At 34.9% G+C, this 16,696-nt stretch overlaps 1 protein-coding gene across 1 annotated transcript in view; it reads right to left on the minus strand.

The window, feature by feature from the left end:
• Positions 1–1,271: 1,271 nt before the first annotated feature.
• KCNH5 (potassium voltage-gated channel subfamily H member 5) overlaps positions 1,272–16,696 on the minus strand; it is a 278,213-nt gene continuing 262,788 nt past the window's right edge. Inside the window, exon 11 of the mRNA XM_072838864.1 lies at positions 1,272–12,971. Coding sequence (XP_072694965.1) covers positions 12,024–12,971 — 948 coding nt within the window. The 3' untranslated portion in view covers positions 1,272–12,023. The remainder of the gene's footprint in view (positions 12,972–16,696) is intronic.

A 16,696-nucleotide genomic window follows, 5' to 3' on the forward strand; every position in this document is an offset into this window, starting at 1 on the left:
CTCAGGAGAAAATAGCCCATTGGACAGAAATGTCTGTCTCATCCTCCTCTTATTGGTTTTTGGCACTTGAGTATTTACTTATCCAAAACTATAATACATTTTATCAGGTTTTGAAAGTTGGTATCTTTCCAATAGTTGTCACAGAATTAACAAAGATAGATTATAACTGATTGCTAAGTGTGTGTGTGTGTGTGTGTGTGTGTGAGGAAAGGGGGGGGAGGCAGAGTAGAAAAGGTGTTAATTGCCGATAATTTGTATACTGATCCATTTAATTCAGTGTGATCATCATATCCTTGACTCCTTTATAAACAAGAGCTGACTCTAGAATATGCTCTATAAATGTACTTCCATACACACATAACAAAGACAAAGTTTTATTTAGTTGTCCTCTAATCAAAATGCTATATTGCACAGAGAAACAGTAGATATGAGTAACTCTTCAGTGAGGTCCAAAAAATGTATACCTTAAACTTGTGTTTCTTTAATTAGAAAAAATATGCAGGCTCATGTAACAGCTTTCATTTATTACATATCCAGCTCTCGCCTTTTACAAGGGCTACTGGCAAACTATTTATGGATTTTTGCAAATAATGAAAGTATTCTTTTTTATATATAATGGAAGTATTCTATGTTTCCATGTACATTCTGCCTTTATCCTTCTAAATCTCACAGACTGGGATAAATCCTTAATATTAGGGAGATAATTATATTTTTGATAGATTGATAGAATTAAGAAACATTAAAAGAAATCCCATTTTAAAGTAAAATTTTCCCCAAACTTCTATTGAGGTTTTATCACTGTCTTTTTTTTTAAGATTTTATTTATTCGTGAGAGACATACAGAGAGAGAGGCAGAGACACAGGCAGAGGAAGAAGCAGGCTCCATGCAGGGAACCCGATGTGGGACTCGACCCCAGGACCCCACAATTATGCCCTGGGCTGAAGGCAGACTCAACCACTGAGCCACCCAGGCGTCCCCTATCACTATCTGTCTTTAATGGAATAGAGAGATCTTTTAATTCAAACAAATATAATTCAGGGGTTTAAAATTTTAACTTCTGATATGGCATTAATTTTATTGCTTATACCATTACAGTGTAATTTATTAGAGGAAAAATATTACAGAAGTTTAAAATAACATTATTAAAGCTAATATGCTAAAAGAATATTTTCTCTGAACCCACAGCTTCACATTTTTGTAATGGAGAACTTCTCATTTATTAAACCAAATTCAAAATGACAATTTTCAACAAAGACTCAATTCAAACAAGTTCCAAAAAATGCACATTTTATTCTGTATCATGAAAAAATATTCACATTTAAATAAAGCATGAAAAAAAAAGTAATCCTCCCTGATGAAATACAGTTTATTGTGCTGAAACCCAGAATTCTTTGGGTTAGAAACTTCCACCTGCCAATTCACTTTTTAAAAAGACTATTTCTTGAGAATAAATTTTAAATAAAGTGATAATCACCACAAACTTCCCAAAAGCAATCAAATTTTGATCACACGTATTCCAGAATTGACCCTAAAGTCACAGTTAAAATATGTTCACACATTCTCTCAGCAATCAGGTGATAGATTAATAGTACATACAAAATTTCTATATTACACATTGCAGTACCTTTGTTTAAGTAGAAAGAAATGATCCGCTAAGCATGAATTGGATTTTTAAAAGAGCCAACAAGTATTGCTTAGCATAATTATGTTAAAAACATCACATGAATTTTTTGCATTGTTTCCTTGGTCAATACATGAATCAGTTGTTGGAAACTGAAGTAAATAAACCTTTATAGGTAGAGGCATTTTTAATACCCCAGATTACCACCAACATGGTCTCAGTGGCAAAGACATTTATGAATTTGCAAAAGTAAATTCTCATAGTAATATTAGTGTTATAGTGAGGAATTTGCATTATAATTTACAAAATTCTGCAACTGGAGTAAACAAAGTCACTAGAACATAGAATAAAAAGAAATCCATAGTTTTCAATATATCATAAATATGAACATTTTGATTTGTGTTGGATGCATACCAAGCAATTCTAGGAGTCACTGCTTTTTCCATAAACTACAGTGAATGTTTCAGTGATAGATAGATTGGTTTCCAATTTCAGTGTGGTAATAATCATACTGTTCCTAATATGAAATGCATGTTCTGTCTTGATTTAATTGTGAGTGGGTTCTAGGGTGGAAGACGACTTCTCAGTGGAAGATGCCTGTGCTGCCCACCAAAACAAGATGTTAAGTGAACACTGTGTTTATACCCTCTGAAAAATCTCAAGAATCACAACATTAAAACTTTCCCATGGAGATCACAAAATAATCCTTACTGCTATTTTTCTAAATAAGGAATATATTAAATAATCTTAATTTTAAATGAAAGTGCATGTGGTTTTTGTATAACCTGACAATGCATGTTTGTGGCATAATATACCAATATTAAAGACTCAAGCCTATCAAACTTCCTTTGACATGGAATTCAAAATGGATCTATATTGCAATTTTGAGTAGTTTGCTATTCTTCCTGTTTAGTCAATCTTGGCCTCTGCAGGAATATTTCCTATCATACTTAGGTTGAAAGCAGTTGAGGAGCCAATGAGGGATCCAAGACACTAAGAGCTCTGTGATCAACAATAATCTTTGTTGTTTTAGTTACAAAGTCCAATTTCACTGACTCAACAGAGAAGGAGGGGATCACCTTCATTTATCAAAGATGATTTAGCAGAAAAGGAGGATACAATGTTTGACGATGAATTACTTAAATTAGGTACTATGAATAATCAGTCTGGCATATTCAGGCACAGTGTGGATATTTTGGCCTTGACTGTTCTGGTCATTCCATAGTCAGTGATTCTGCGTGAAGGAGAGAATGGCCAAAACCTTTGGCTTTGCCCCATAACATAGAGTTCATTCAGCCAAGTGCCTTTGACCAGGATTCTAGGTCAGGACCAGAGAGGTTCTAAACTTGGTTGGTGGGGGAGCACTAACATATTTATTTTTTTTAAACTCCAACATTTGATAAGATTTCAAACTGCTTCTGAATATTTCATTAAAATCCTAACAGTGGTTAAAACAATGTGTTATTTCAAAAAATAAATAAAAACTATTTAAAAACATCACACACAGAAAATCTATGATGAGGAAGCAACTGCTAGCCCTAGTCTTCTATTTCTTTCCTAGGTTGTTCTCTGGCCAAGTACTTTCATTCAGATGTAGTACAAGTCATGACCTCATTTAAATAATAATGTAGTGATAATATAATAGTCAAGGATGAAAGTGAGCTTTGGATAGTATTACTAGGGTCCTCTACAATTGCTAGGAAAAAAGTGAAATGGTCTTTCCCATGGTTACTTCTGGCTCTGTTATCACCAAAGTGAAATAAGATGTTTTGAACTCAGGATCCCAGAGTGTAATGCTGTAATACCTTGTTTCTTCTCCTTATCTCACTCAACACATTAGCTTAGGAAAAAAAAAAATCTCAGAGGGTAGGTTAAATAAATCACATTCAGAAAATTAACATTTTTCATTAGAGAAAATTATTTAAACTTTCTGAAAGAAATATACAAACAACAGACCTATTAAATTTGGAAATAATACAAATTGCCATTCTAAATCAAAATGGTTCATTTGGATAATGCATTTAATAGTGGTTTGGCCAAGAAGGCAACATCAGTGTAATCAATAAAAATATCTGCATAATTCACTTAAAACTCAGTGGATCAAAAGATAAATTTTTTAAAAAAATCTTTCCAGAGTCTCATCCAAATTCCAATATTAAAAATGGAGAGAAATTATAGAAAAAAATCCTGAATGTCTCTTGCTTTCCTTGACTATCATGCATTATCTCTGTAGGTTAAAAATTAATTGGAAATTGAATATCAATTGATATTAATTCAATTAATATTAGTGACCCCAATTTGCCTCTTACTTGTTACTACACTTGGCAATTTACGTTTACAGATGCCTTTCAATTGTTGGGAGAAGTAAAGGAAAATCCCATTACAGGGATGAAGCACCTTGTGCTTTTAACAGTTACGACTTCAATGTCTGTTATTTACTCTGACTTATCATGAAAAATCAAATATTTACTTTTATACTGCGTAGTGAAATTTTTAAAAGTTATTTTAATTTCAGGAGCCTTTAAGTTACATGTCTTGAAAGATTTGTTATTTGTGGTTGGACTACATGGCCCTTGCAACATTGGTATTCTATAAAAATTTCTCTAAACTCTGCGTGCCTCTGTTAGAATTTCACCATTAGCACTCAGGAACTATGCTATCCTGACAAGTTCCTTTTTTTGTTCCTTAACAGAGTTGTTGCAAAAATTAAATTTGATAATCTGGATATTTAGCACGGCATAAACAAAGAATGAGCACTCAATAAACACAAGCCAAATTAACTTATTTAACTTTTAAGCCTGAAGATAAAGAAGCAGATAGAGGTCATTCAGTCTTCTCATCCTTTGCTTTCATCATTTTTCTGACTTCCAGTCCAAATCTCAACAGTCTTGACCACCATAAAGCATGCCAACACACAGATCCCATCATGAAATTCGAGAGAGAGAATATCTCAAGATAGAATACAGACCAATACTCTTACAACATCTGGCACAGTAGGCATTAAAAAATTCTAGCTCATATGTTCCTTTCCTACATAACATGACTCAGAATTTTAATTAGAATGCAGGACCAACTATAAATTTTAGCACTATCTACATAAGTATGTCAGCATAAATGTTTACCTGTTTTCTCTTTAGTAACTTCTCACTCTCAAACTTCACCATACAGTTTAATAAATTTAAATACTCAACAAAAAAAGAAAAAGTTAACTGCTTTTCTCCATATAGAGGATGATTTGTTTGGTTATGTATGTTTGTGCACACCCTCAAGTGTTTTGAGTGGTAGAGGACAGGAAAGACATGGTAGTAGTATTCCATAGTGTTTCACTGGCCTTTGGACTTGGTTAAGAGATATTTTCTGCCCTCAATGAATTGTTGAGAACCAATTATTTTATATAAAATGCTTCAAAGATTAAACTTATTAGTAAAATTTAACATGATTTAACAACATGATTTGTTTGATATAATTAGGCATCATAATTCTATTATTTTGTTAATAAAGAACATTCAGTTTTTTTGTTTTTTAGTGCTTCTCATCTTTACATACTTTATGGCCCCAAACTGATTTTCACTATAACTTTTGGAAATGTTACCACATATGAAAATTATAACTTAAATTGTGAGAATTATAACTTAAAGTCCTTTATCACAAAAACAAAATAAAGATCAAATTTATAATTATATAAATGTTTATCTTCATTATTTCCAATGTAGAAAAAGACCTAGGGACAAAGAAAAAATTTATTTTTAAGCCTCCCTCTCTCTCTTTTTTTTTAGTTGTTTTTGGAGAAGAAGTGTCAAGTATGGAAAAATAAAACCAGCAAAATACAGAGTATTTTATCCTAAGAAAAGTCTATTAATTTGTAAATGATAAACATACAGAATAACCCACATTTCCAGGAATAGGATTACTGGTAAAGTCACTATTTGTTGCATCTAAATTTCTTATTCTAGAAATATTTTAAATTAGAAAAGTTGGGGAAAATCTAGGAGATAAAAAACGTGTATATTCATGAAAAATTAATAGACACTGTGACGATGAGTGGTAAATGCCAAAATGAAGTAGTACAAATATTAATATTAAGCTTGTGAATGATAAAAATTATGTGAAAATAAAATTTAGGGAAAATATTTTATCACAGATCTAAATTTCACAGGAAAAAGGCATGAAAAACCCCAACACGTGTCTCTTTTACTGAGACCATTCTGTGACTTCATTGTTAAAACTGTGAATTTTTCATAATTCATATATGGATACTAGAAACATCTCACATAAGCACTCATTTACTTAAGGATGAGAAAATGATACTAAAGAATGTATGCAACATACATATGTTTGAATTTATTACTTGCTCAAGTCCTAGGATTGAATTAGGTTTAATAAAATAAAATTAGGTTTAATAAAATAAAAATTCACATTATTTATTGTTTAGGAGTCTTTGACACTTGGAAATGCATCCACATTTGTCCTTTTGTTTTGCCTGATGATGTGCCAGTGAGAAAAATAAGCTATAACTACAGAAACGTGAATGTTATGGTTTTGTTTCCATTCAAATAACCCTATTTTTGTTGCCCCTCCACATTTTTTGTTTTTGGACGACTAATGGAAGATCCAGACTTAGTCAATCCTTCTCAGAGAGATGGTTGCACATACTTATACAGAGTAGTCAATAAAAGTAATGTTGATAAAGCAATGTACACCAGTAAGGCTAAGACAAGAGAAAAAAATCTTATATAAAAAACTCACCAGACTCCATCTAATGCACCCTTAAGCATTACCAATGACATACTTAAATCTAAATTGTGACCACTGTTGTGACCACTGTTGTGCTCCTCTGTGTAGATTTGTTCCAAAGATGGAAATGGAAATCCTGACTAGGTTTCCCATGAGCTCATGTAGCCTGGCACTACTAACCTATTTAAAACCTGACTCTTGTTTTTGTTCTGGTTGTGTAGCCCCACACACATCGCCTCTTGGTTTGTTTTCCTGGACCAAGATAAGAACATTTCCTATAATGTCAAGTTGATCTGTGTCAATCCTCTAAAAAAATTATATATGTCATTCCATAGTTGTAAGAGTTTTTATTATCTGAGCATGTAGGATGTAGGGTATAAGTATGACATGTAGGGTGTAAGTACAAAGTTTACACTGAGAGCAAGTTGAAAATATTTATTTACATATGTGTAGAATACATATGTAATACAACTGTGATTTGGAATGCCATCACAGTGGATGGCCTATCACAGTGGATACAAGTATAAACATTATCAACTATTTAGCAAATAAGTCAAAAATATTAGAATAGATAATAAAAAGTCATGGTCAATGATGAAGGATTCCCTTAAATCTCCCATAATGTTTCTTAAATATATCAGGCATTTATAACTAATCCTTCTTTAACTTGAGAAATTGTGTCTGCTTTCAAAATAATGCCTAATTCCTAATTTGTAATAACAACTTTAAAATTCTGATAATGACAGCAAGATTAGAAAACCCAATAAGAGATCTCAATGTCTCTAATAGTATGTACAATTTGCCTCCTTATTTCTAGGTGCTCTTGTTATGCTCTTTACACAAAGGGACTGCAGATGTGAGTGTATTTTTTAGGATACAAGACTCTCTTTGCAAAATGAACAAAGACTAACAAAATGAATCTCATTTTCAAAAATAAAATGTTTACATATTATTAAGTGGCTTCCTAGAGCTATCAATATTACCAATCATATAATTATAACTTTTTAAATTAGAACACTCTAATTTAGGACACAATAACATGAATGTTTTTTTAATTTAATTCAAATGGTTTTCCTTTTTTGACCTTTTTTCCTAGTTCAAGATACATATTGAAAAATCAGTTTGCCATCGGAAAAGATTCTTTCACAATTAAGAATTCTAAGAGCATCTGCCCAGTGGAGCCATATATCATAAGTCATGATTATTTTTATACAAAAATTTGAAAGATACTCTGTATCTTGAGTACACAACGATTTTTTTAACTTTCTCACAAGATTGAGAATTTCTGCTGAGCAGTATGATTAAATAAAATAAGCAAAAATCATAATATTTACATGTCTTTTTCTCTTTCTCTCTTATCTCAAAAGAACTTCAGTCTTTCCATGTTTATTTAATTAGTAGTTCTAAATTCCCAGACAACTTCCTTTTGCTCACATGTCAGTGACTAATAATTATTTAGCCATCAGTGCTTTTCCCACCAATCTCTGACCAGAGAAATCTCCTCTAAACCCTAGAAAAATAGAGAGTACATCTCAGCAGCTCTTCAATGAAAGAAAAAATTAATAATTTATCTTAATGTGATTTTCATTTGAAAGAAAGATGATTACCCACTGACCTAACACCATCTTGATATAAGAATGGAACAGTTCTTATCTTCATTTTATTATTTATTGGTGGGGAAATTGAAGCCCAGACACACCAAAGAACAGTTAATTTGCCCAGAGTTACAATGTAATTGTGGCAAAGCTAGATTCAGAATCCAAGATGGAGCTCAGATACTAATCCTAAGATGTTTTCCAAAAGATTGTTCTTTCTTCTCTCCCTTTCCATCAGGACCACAAGAGAAATATTCTTATATGTAACAAAATATTAAAACACAACATTCACATAATTACAAAATATTCATATTTTAAAGTTATCCATGTATGATATGTACATTCTAGATAAATTTTCTCATAACCTACATAAAATTTTGGAAAAGAGACATAAAATAGCTTAAAAGATAAAAATTATACAAGGTAGTAGAATTCATTAGGAATGTGACACATAATTTCACTAGTACCAGCCACTGCACACTTTAAAAAGTCACTGCTCTGAAGGCTAATTTTTTTTTAAGTTTTCTAAAAGAATTTAGTAATTTAAGATAGAACAGCAAATGGGCCAGATCTCAGGAGAACAAAATCTCCTTAAATTTAAAGGAAACTGTGATTTGCATTTGGGCTGCATTAAGATTAATTTTCAAAACGGCATTTTTGTTAGTGGTCATATTAATATTCCTATTAACATGCAGGGAACTCCAGGGGTATATAGTCATCTTTAAAAGTCGTTTAAAATCCCATATTTTCTAATTCTCTTGCTCTGATCTACATACATCTTTTTTAACTGAGTACTTAGGACAATTGTACAAGGGAGATGAGACCCAGTGTCATAAAAAATCATTTTCCATTTTAACAATGAAGTGTATGTCTCTATTCAACATCTATGCCCAAACCATTCTAAGTACTATTTATGTCATCGTGGTGGGACATGAGTAACTTTGGTATTGTCATCTGCCTTTTGTGTGCCTATTTTCTCTTTATCATAAGCTCTTCTATCTACTAGATCATATTTAGTGCAATAATATCCTAATACAGACTGGTAAAACTTGTCATTACGAAGCACAGCTCACATTTCTGTTATTGTTTGACTTTTCCTATTACGTTACAACCACCTGTCTAGGGTACAGCATCTGATCTTCTATTATTATCATAGAAAAATATTGAAGGTATGTAAGTTGCTTTGGAAAATGTTTGGATTTTAAATACATATCTATTTACTCCTATTAGTACGTTGTTCAGAAATATAATAATAAAAATTTTATTCTGGATGCACCAAAAGCATCTATATAGTGTAAGAATAAAACATGCAGTCGTCTGGTCCCCCAAAAGAGAATCTACTGTCTATGTGCTGGCTGAGGCAACACAGAACAGGACTATATCATTATTGCACGTACTAAAGCAAGTGTTCACCCTTCATTCAAATCTGAGTAAGTTCAACTGGCAAGAATTGCAGAATCTGGGAACCTAAAAGACTACCTATATACAGTGTTGGCTGAACACATGCATTTCTGCTGAAAACAGCAGAGTGCATTCAGCACCTCGTCGTGTCATGCACATAGGAGCACAGGTGACTGGAAAAGAATACTGTGATAACTGCACCATAAACAAGCAATTGATACATTTTCCCCCTTTGAGACAACCTGGAGGAGTTCAAAACCATGTTTCTTGCCCTATGTATTTGAACAATAATATTGTACGCCAATTGAGTCAATGGCAGAACACAGCAAATATTTGCACCACTAATAAGCAAAGGCGTGGGTTGCAACTTCAAATTGCCCTGCTGTTTTAGTCATTCAGATATAACTTTACATCCGTGGTTATTTTTGAAGCATGTGGCTAAAGTTAGACTGACCATTTCTGTATGCCGATTATTTTTTTACCATTCATTCACCTTTAAAAGCTTAACCAAGCTTGTCTCACACATGGTTAAATAGAAAAATACCCTGAAATTCAATAAATGTCAGAGGTCAATAAAAAAAAGTACCATCCTCATCATGAAAGCAATTTAAGTCTCGATTTTGAGGCTGATTCCTTACACTGTGATTACCTCATTTTCTTGTGCCTGTGGCAGGTAGATGTCGTAGCATAGAATGGAGATGTGCTCCCCTGAAAACTTCCATGCTGAGTAATGGAAGTTGTGGGCACAAGAGGGGAAATGGAAGCCATGGCACGTAACACCTGTTCTGAGACTCCTGGATTAAAGAGGCACATCTTGTGGGCATGTTAAGAAGCTCTAATAGAACTTCTAAATTATCAATTGTTTTTATAAATTACTTTGTTCTGCATTTCTCCAGTCTGATTATGATGACTTGTCTTTCAGTTCTGGTGGCTCTGTTTGGGGATGCTGGGAGACAGTTAGAAAAGCTCATAAAAATGGCAACAGTAGGTCAAAATATCTCCTTTGATTTTGCTGTCATCTTGTGTGTATGTTGTTAACGCCTATGTACAGATGGTCTGATAATGTACAAATGACTGGAATATATTTTCAACTTGATGCAAACAGTAGCTTCCCTGTTCCCACAATTAAATGTCATTCATGCACCAGTGTAAAAGTATGCCTCTTTGATCAACTGCATAAAATAGATTTTAGTCAAAACAAAGAAATTTTTCTTAGTTCTTAGAAATGAACATGTATTTTATTCTCAATACACACCATTTAAGGGACTAGCTATACACAACTGTTTGTGACTTTTGTTTTTTAGTTGATAATAGGCACTTTCTAAGAAGAGGATTTATGACTCAAAAGACTCTGAAATTCAGTCTTTAGTACCCCCCTTTCATAAATGGATCTGCCTGAGCCACAGTAGTCTATTGTATCAACTCAGCAGAAGTCTTGCAGTAGAACTGTGTGCAAAAAGCTTTAGAAAATTGTAACCAGAATACAATGATAGAAAAGCAGTTTTCTGAACTCAGCAACTTAATATCTACGTCTTAGAGTTTTTTCTAACCATGTTTTGTGTGTGATCCCTATAAACATTGAGAATCATGTGTGAACAATTCTGTACCTGTGTTTCATCCTAAATTACAGATACGCTGCAAAAACTTGTCTGTGTACATTCTTTATTTTATATTGTTAGAGTTAAAATTTTGATAAAATTACTTGAATGTGTTTTGTTTGTTTCTTTGCCAAGAGCCTTTCAACTTTGCCTTTGGATGGGTTTTAGAAACACAAATTTAGAACACTCATCACAATTGGAAAACCAGCATCACTAACGTGAATTGTTAAAAGGCCCTTTTACCCTGTGGTGCAGTTTTTCTATAATAATATATACTATATTAATAGTTTCATATTTATGGGGTTGATAAAATCAGCTTATAAGATGGCAGCTGTTCTCCAAGACGGAGGGAGTAGGGATTTCCTTACATAAGAGTTAATGATTACTATCTAAGTATAGTGTTGAAAAAGGAGAGGTATAGTTGAGCAAAAATGCAATTCATGCACAAAACTCATAGCAATACGTTCTCAATATCCCACACTGCTATCTGATTTAGGTAACAAAACGATCATTTAGATGGAGCAAACACTGCCTGTTGGGGAAAATAACCTAACACTAAGTTACGGAAAAATATCCTATGAAAAGAGATTATAAAATGGTGCCAACAGTCTAAAAGGTTGAACTCTCCCTTGGCATTAATCTATAATTTTAATTTAACAGAACAGTGAGAAAATGACAACTGGATAGACTCAGCCTGAGATCAAATTTGTCATGGCAACATTGGCAGGTTGGACCCTGATTCTTCAAATATTACATTGCCTTGGTTAACAAAAATCATACCTTTTTTTTATATTAGAATAGAGATTATAAATAAATGTAAAGTGTGCATGCAGTCAACTGCATAATATACAAGCAATACCTATGTTTTTAAATAGTCATCTTCTTTGGCAGGCCAGAATCCAGCTGGACATGCAATATTTACATATCAAAATCCATATTATGTTCATCATATTGAAAGCGAGTGAAAATATATATATGTATATACTGTATATACACATATGTATATAGATGTATATACTGTTTTTAATATATTAACAAATATATATGTATATACATATATATATCTATATATATTAAAAGTGGATTTCATCTTTGTCAGATTCAGGTGACTCCGGCCTTGAAACGCTAAAAATATCCTGACACGGTATCTGGGGAGGTACTTGGAGTGGCATTTGGGATTTGGGAGAAGAGGTCTGGGGCACGCTTTTTTCCGAGAGTATTTTTAAAATTTCTGCCACCTGCTTTTCCAGGGCAGTCATTCTGCAGCTTAGCAGCTGAATGTCCTCTTTGAGTTCGTGCTTGACTTCCTGCAGCGTGGTTTGTAAGGCCTGCTCTGGGATGGGGTAAAAGGGGTGCTTGGCATCCGCCTGAATCGGGCTGTGCTCTAGCGGACTTCGGGCCTCTCCGGCCTTATCCAAACGAAGGTCACTTTTTGTAATCCCGCTGTCGCAAGAATCTGTTTTCCTTAACGGGTTTTTGGTAACGCTGTTCTCGGAGTCGCTGCCCTTGGGGTCCTCTGACAATAGCCCCATGGACTCCGCTTTCGTGACGTTATTCCAGTCTTCCTTTTTCTCCTCGTGGGCCCCCATGTTATTCTTGAGTCGCAGCCACCCCCTCCCATTTCCATTCTTCATCCTTATCGGGCTGTTGACCTTGAGACATTTGGGGTCAGCCCCGCCGTTGGGCTTGAGTTCCATGGCATCGCGGTTGTTCTGCTTGAGGGCCTCACTGGCTTTCACGTAGGCCAGGGATGTCTGGATGGGTGTGATCTGCGACACGGTGACCACGCTGGTGCCCGTGATGGAGGCCCCGTTCTGCAGGGAGCGGCTCTCTACCTGGAGCTGGTTGCGCTCGGGCTCGCTCGGCGTGGAGCCCTGGTTCCGCAGCTCCTTCTGCTGCTTGAACTTCTGGAAGAGCTTCCGCACCGGGTGGTCCACGGGGATGCTGAGGGTGACCTCGTTCTTCTGCCTGAGGCGCTCCTCTTCCTCTTTCTTCACGTCACTGATTTTTCGGAAAATGATCTGTGGAGGGGGAGAGAGAGATGTTCAGAGCATGATTATAAAGACAGAGGGACTTGGCATTGTGTGACAGGAGGCCGGGTAAGCGCTGATCCACTGAGGAAGCCCGGAGCCGGGTAAGGTCCTTCCTGAAGGGAGAATATAGCCCCACGCAGCTCAACAGATGCAACATCCTGAAAACCCACCCTAGGAGCACTGACTGAGCTTCCTTAGCTTAACGTCGTCCTAGCCCCTTGGGTAGGGAAGGGGGAATGTAGCGGAGAGACGGCTCCAGAGAGGTCCTTGCTTCCCAGTTTATGTTCCCATTTAATTGAAGATCTATAAATATGCATGTTAGTATATTAGGCGTATAATGTGCACATGTGTGTGCATGCATACATGTGTGAGGAAATACATTAGATTTCCTTGTAACACATCGCTATGTGTTGCATGTGTTCCTTTCATATACGAATATATTCAATGCCATTTTTGATAACTTCCTCCGCTTAGGGGTCAAATTAGGAGTTCAAGGCTGCAAAAGTACCAAATCATTAGACGGTCTACTAACACAGCAGCTGTCTCGGGTGACAGATTTATACTTATTTATGTGGCTCCAGAGGGCAGAACTAAGATCTGTAAGTAAAATATCAGCTCAATATATACTTCATTTCAAACTGCTGTCTATTCATTGAATATATTGTCTTGAAAACCCATGAACTTCACACCATTCAAATCGCCAAACAGAAGTAAGGATGCTGTCCAAGTAATACTATGATAGGGTGGGAGATTGGGCTCTTCAAATTTCAATATTCTTTAAGATCGTTTATTATTGTTAGTATCTGTTTTTCTCTTACCATTTTTGCAACCTATATACTTTTCACCCTTTGAAATCTTATAAACAATTTCAGTGTAAAATAAGTGTTTCTCCCATTCAGACTTCAATTTGTTGCCTCAGAACTAAGTATTGTTAATAGTTTTCTGTGCGTATTTCCAGAGGCTTTTTTTTTTAATTAAGTTTTTTAATTCCAGTATTGTTAACATACAATGTTCTTTTAGTTTCAGGTGTGCAATATAGTGATCCAACACTTCCATCCATCAAACGGTGCTCATCACAAATGCACTCCTTAATCCCCATCTGCTAGTTAACCCATCCTCCTCTCTGTCACCATGAGTTTGTTCTCTGTAGTTAAGTCTGTTTCTTGGTTTGTCTCTCTGTCCCTCTCCTTTTTTTTCCTTTATTCGTTTTGTTTCTTAAATTCCATATGAGTGAAATCATATGATATTTGTCTTTCTCAGACCAACTTATTTCACTTAGCATTATATCTGCTAGGTCCACTGATGTTGTTGTAAATAGAAAGATATTCTTTTTTATGGCTCAATAATATTTCATCGTATTATTTACACCACACTGTCTTTATCCATTTATCTACCGATGGACACTCGGGTTGCTTCCATAATTTGGCTATTCAAAATAATGTTGCGACTAACGGGTGCAGGTATCCTTTGAATTAGTTTTTGTTTTTTGTTTTGTATTTGGAGAGTATATTTTAACTATAGAATTAAATACATAGATAGGTAACCACAAGTAAGTATGCATAAATTCCACTTAAAATGTCTTTTGAAAATAATACTGGGAAGAACTTAAAACTCCATCAAGAGAAGTAAATGTGTTCACTTATGTAAGAAATTACCACTAATATTATCAGAGTTAGAAGTGAATTTAATGAGTGTGAGATTTTTTTGCTCAGACTCCCTCTGAAGAACGAAATAACTGCAGGTGAAGACTGTAAGGAAAATTCAGAAGAGAGTTGTATTAGATACAGTACTCTCAGAACCAGATAATTTTCTGAGGCTGGAAAAATTACTTACCTCATCACCCTCTCTCATTAACTTATTGGTTAGATTGGAGATATATGTGAAGTATATGGCATATAAAAGACACTCAAAATATGTTGGTTCTTTCCATTGAACGCTCATAAAACACTTTCTATTTGAAACCATTTCCATCACCTCTTAAAGATTCAACATCTTCCAGAGTAACATACAAACATCGATTTATTACTAGAAACCAATACTAGTTATGGTCACTGTTAACAAAAAAGTCAGGGAATAGCAATTCTTTAAGAGCAATCTCTAAATTGAAATTGATGCCCTAAATACAGCTTATCAAGTGGTAATGATTTGTATTTTAAAATAAATATTCTCTAAATTCAATAACTGTCTATAAAGACCAGCATATTTTTCCCTCTCTAGTGGCACGTGAAATTGGATCTTTTTAAATGATGTAATACTAATCTGAAAGTCTGATATCAAAGCTTCAGCAGTTTAATTAGAAGTTTTTCAAAGGGTTGACGTGTTCCTCATGCTGTCCTAAGTAAACAGAGCTTATGCTGAGACTTCAAGATATTAACACTCTTTTTGGATGAGACAGATCCAAACCTGGAAAACACAGATATCATATTCCTATTCCATCCATTTTCATTGAAAAGGTACTTAATTCTGTTTTAGGAACTGACATGAGGGGACAAATGACTGGCCATGTCCTCCTTTCTACTCAATTCTGACATTTCTGTTTGTTTTTCTAAATGTAGTTCCTTAGCCTTGGTGCAATGTAGTAACTGAGAGTCACCTTTACATTTGCAATAAAAATATCTATTTCAAACTCTCAATGATGGAAGGCAGGTGATTGGCAGATAAGAATGTTAGATAAAATGCAGGACATCCATGCAATATTTCAGACATACTACTTATACAGAAACATCAGACATTATTTATCTGAATGGGACATATTTATACTTTAAAGCATATTTGTTGCTTACTTGAAATTTAAATGTAACTGCATGTCCTGTATTCTTGTTTGCTAAATTTGGCAACACTACTGGTATAAAATAGACAAAAATATTACTATCTCTGTAGTGTCCATGTGCACTGCTGTGTGAAGTTCACAGTTTTTAGAAATTAAAATAAAATATTTGGTGTCCCTGGAACTGAGAATTTGTTAGTATCTTAAGCTAGAGCTTTATGTTTTATAATTTCAATACAATGGCTAATGATTGCTTACAATTATTAGGTGCTTAGCAAGTTTAGATTGCTTAATGATTGAAGTCCATGTAAAACATCAATCAAATAAGCCTTTTGCAGCTTCCCTAACCACCATCTGGCCCCTCCCCACAAACCAAGAACAAACAAAGGTGTCTGGACTGCTACTATCAAGCTGAGAACAGAGACTCCAAATGCCAAACTACCTAGTACAAAGGGAATCCGGTCACAGAGCCAGGCTGCCAGTCTGCATCAGGGGATGAATAAGATAGAACTGGGTTGGCATATTTTGCCACCATGAAGATATAAAAGGAATTGAGAAAGAGAAAGAATAGAGGTTTGGGATCTTAGAATCCTAAGTGCTGCACATTGCTCCTTTCCTTCCATCTCCCCACTCTAGCGGGACAGAAGATGAGGTGATACTAGACATAGCCCCTGGAGCTTTAGAGGCACTTGGGAACATTGAGACAGGCCCTGACTTATGTGGAGTTTGCAGAGCGGCAGGATCCATGTTGTTTACTTTCTGGAGTCAACAAAGCATGCTGAAAGAGCACACACCCTCTTTAGAAGGGAAAGGTTCTCCTCTTTGTTTCTACTAGCACTTCTTGTGTGCCTGGATAGACATGGCTAGGATTCCCACGGGCCCAAGAGCTACGGAACGTAGACAATTGCGACATCAGCCCCATAGAAGCCAGATGAGGCAAAGGTTC

This window comes from Canis lupus, chromosome 9 (assembly GCF_048164855.1).
Source record: "Canis lupus baileyi chromosome 9, mCanLup2.hap1, whole genome shotgun sequence".
Classification (NCBI taxonomy): Eukaryota; Metazoa; Chordata; class Mammalia; order Carnivora; family Canidae; genus Canis; species Canis lupus.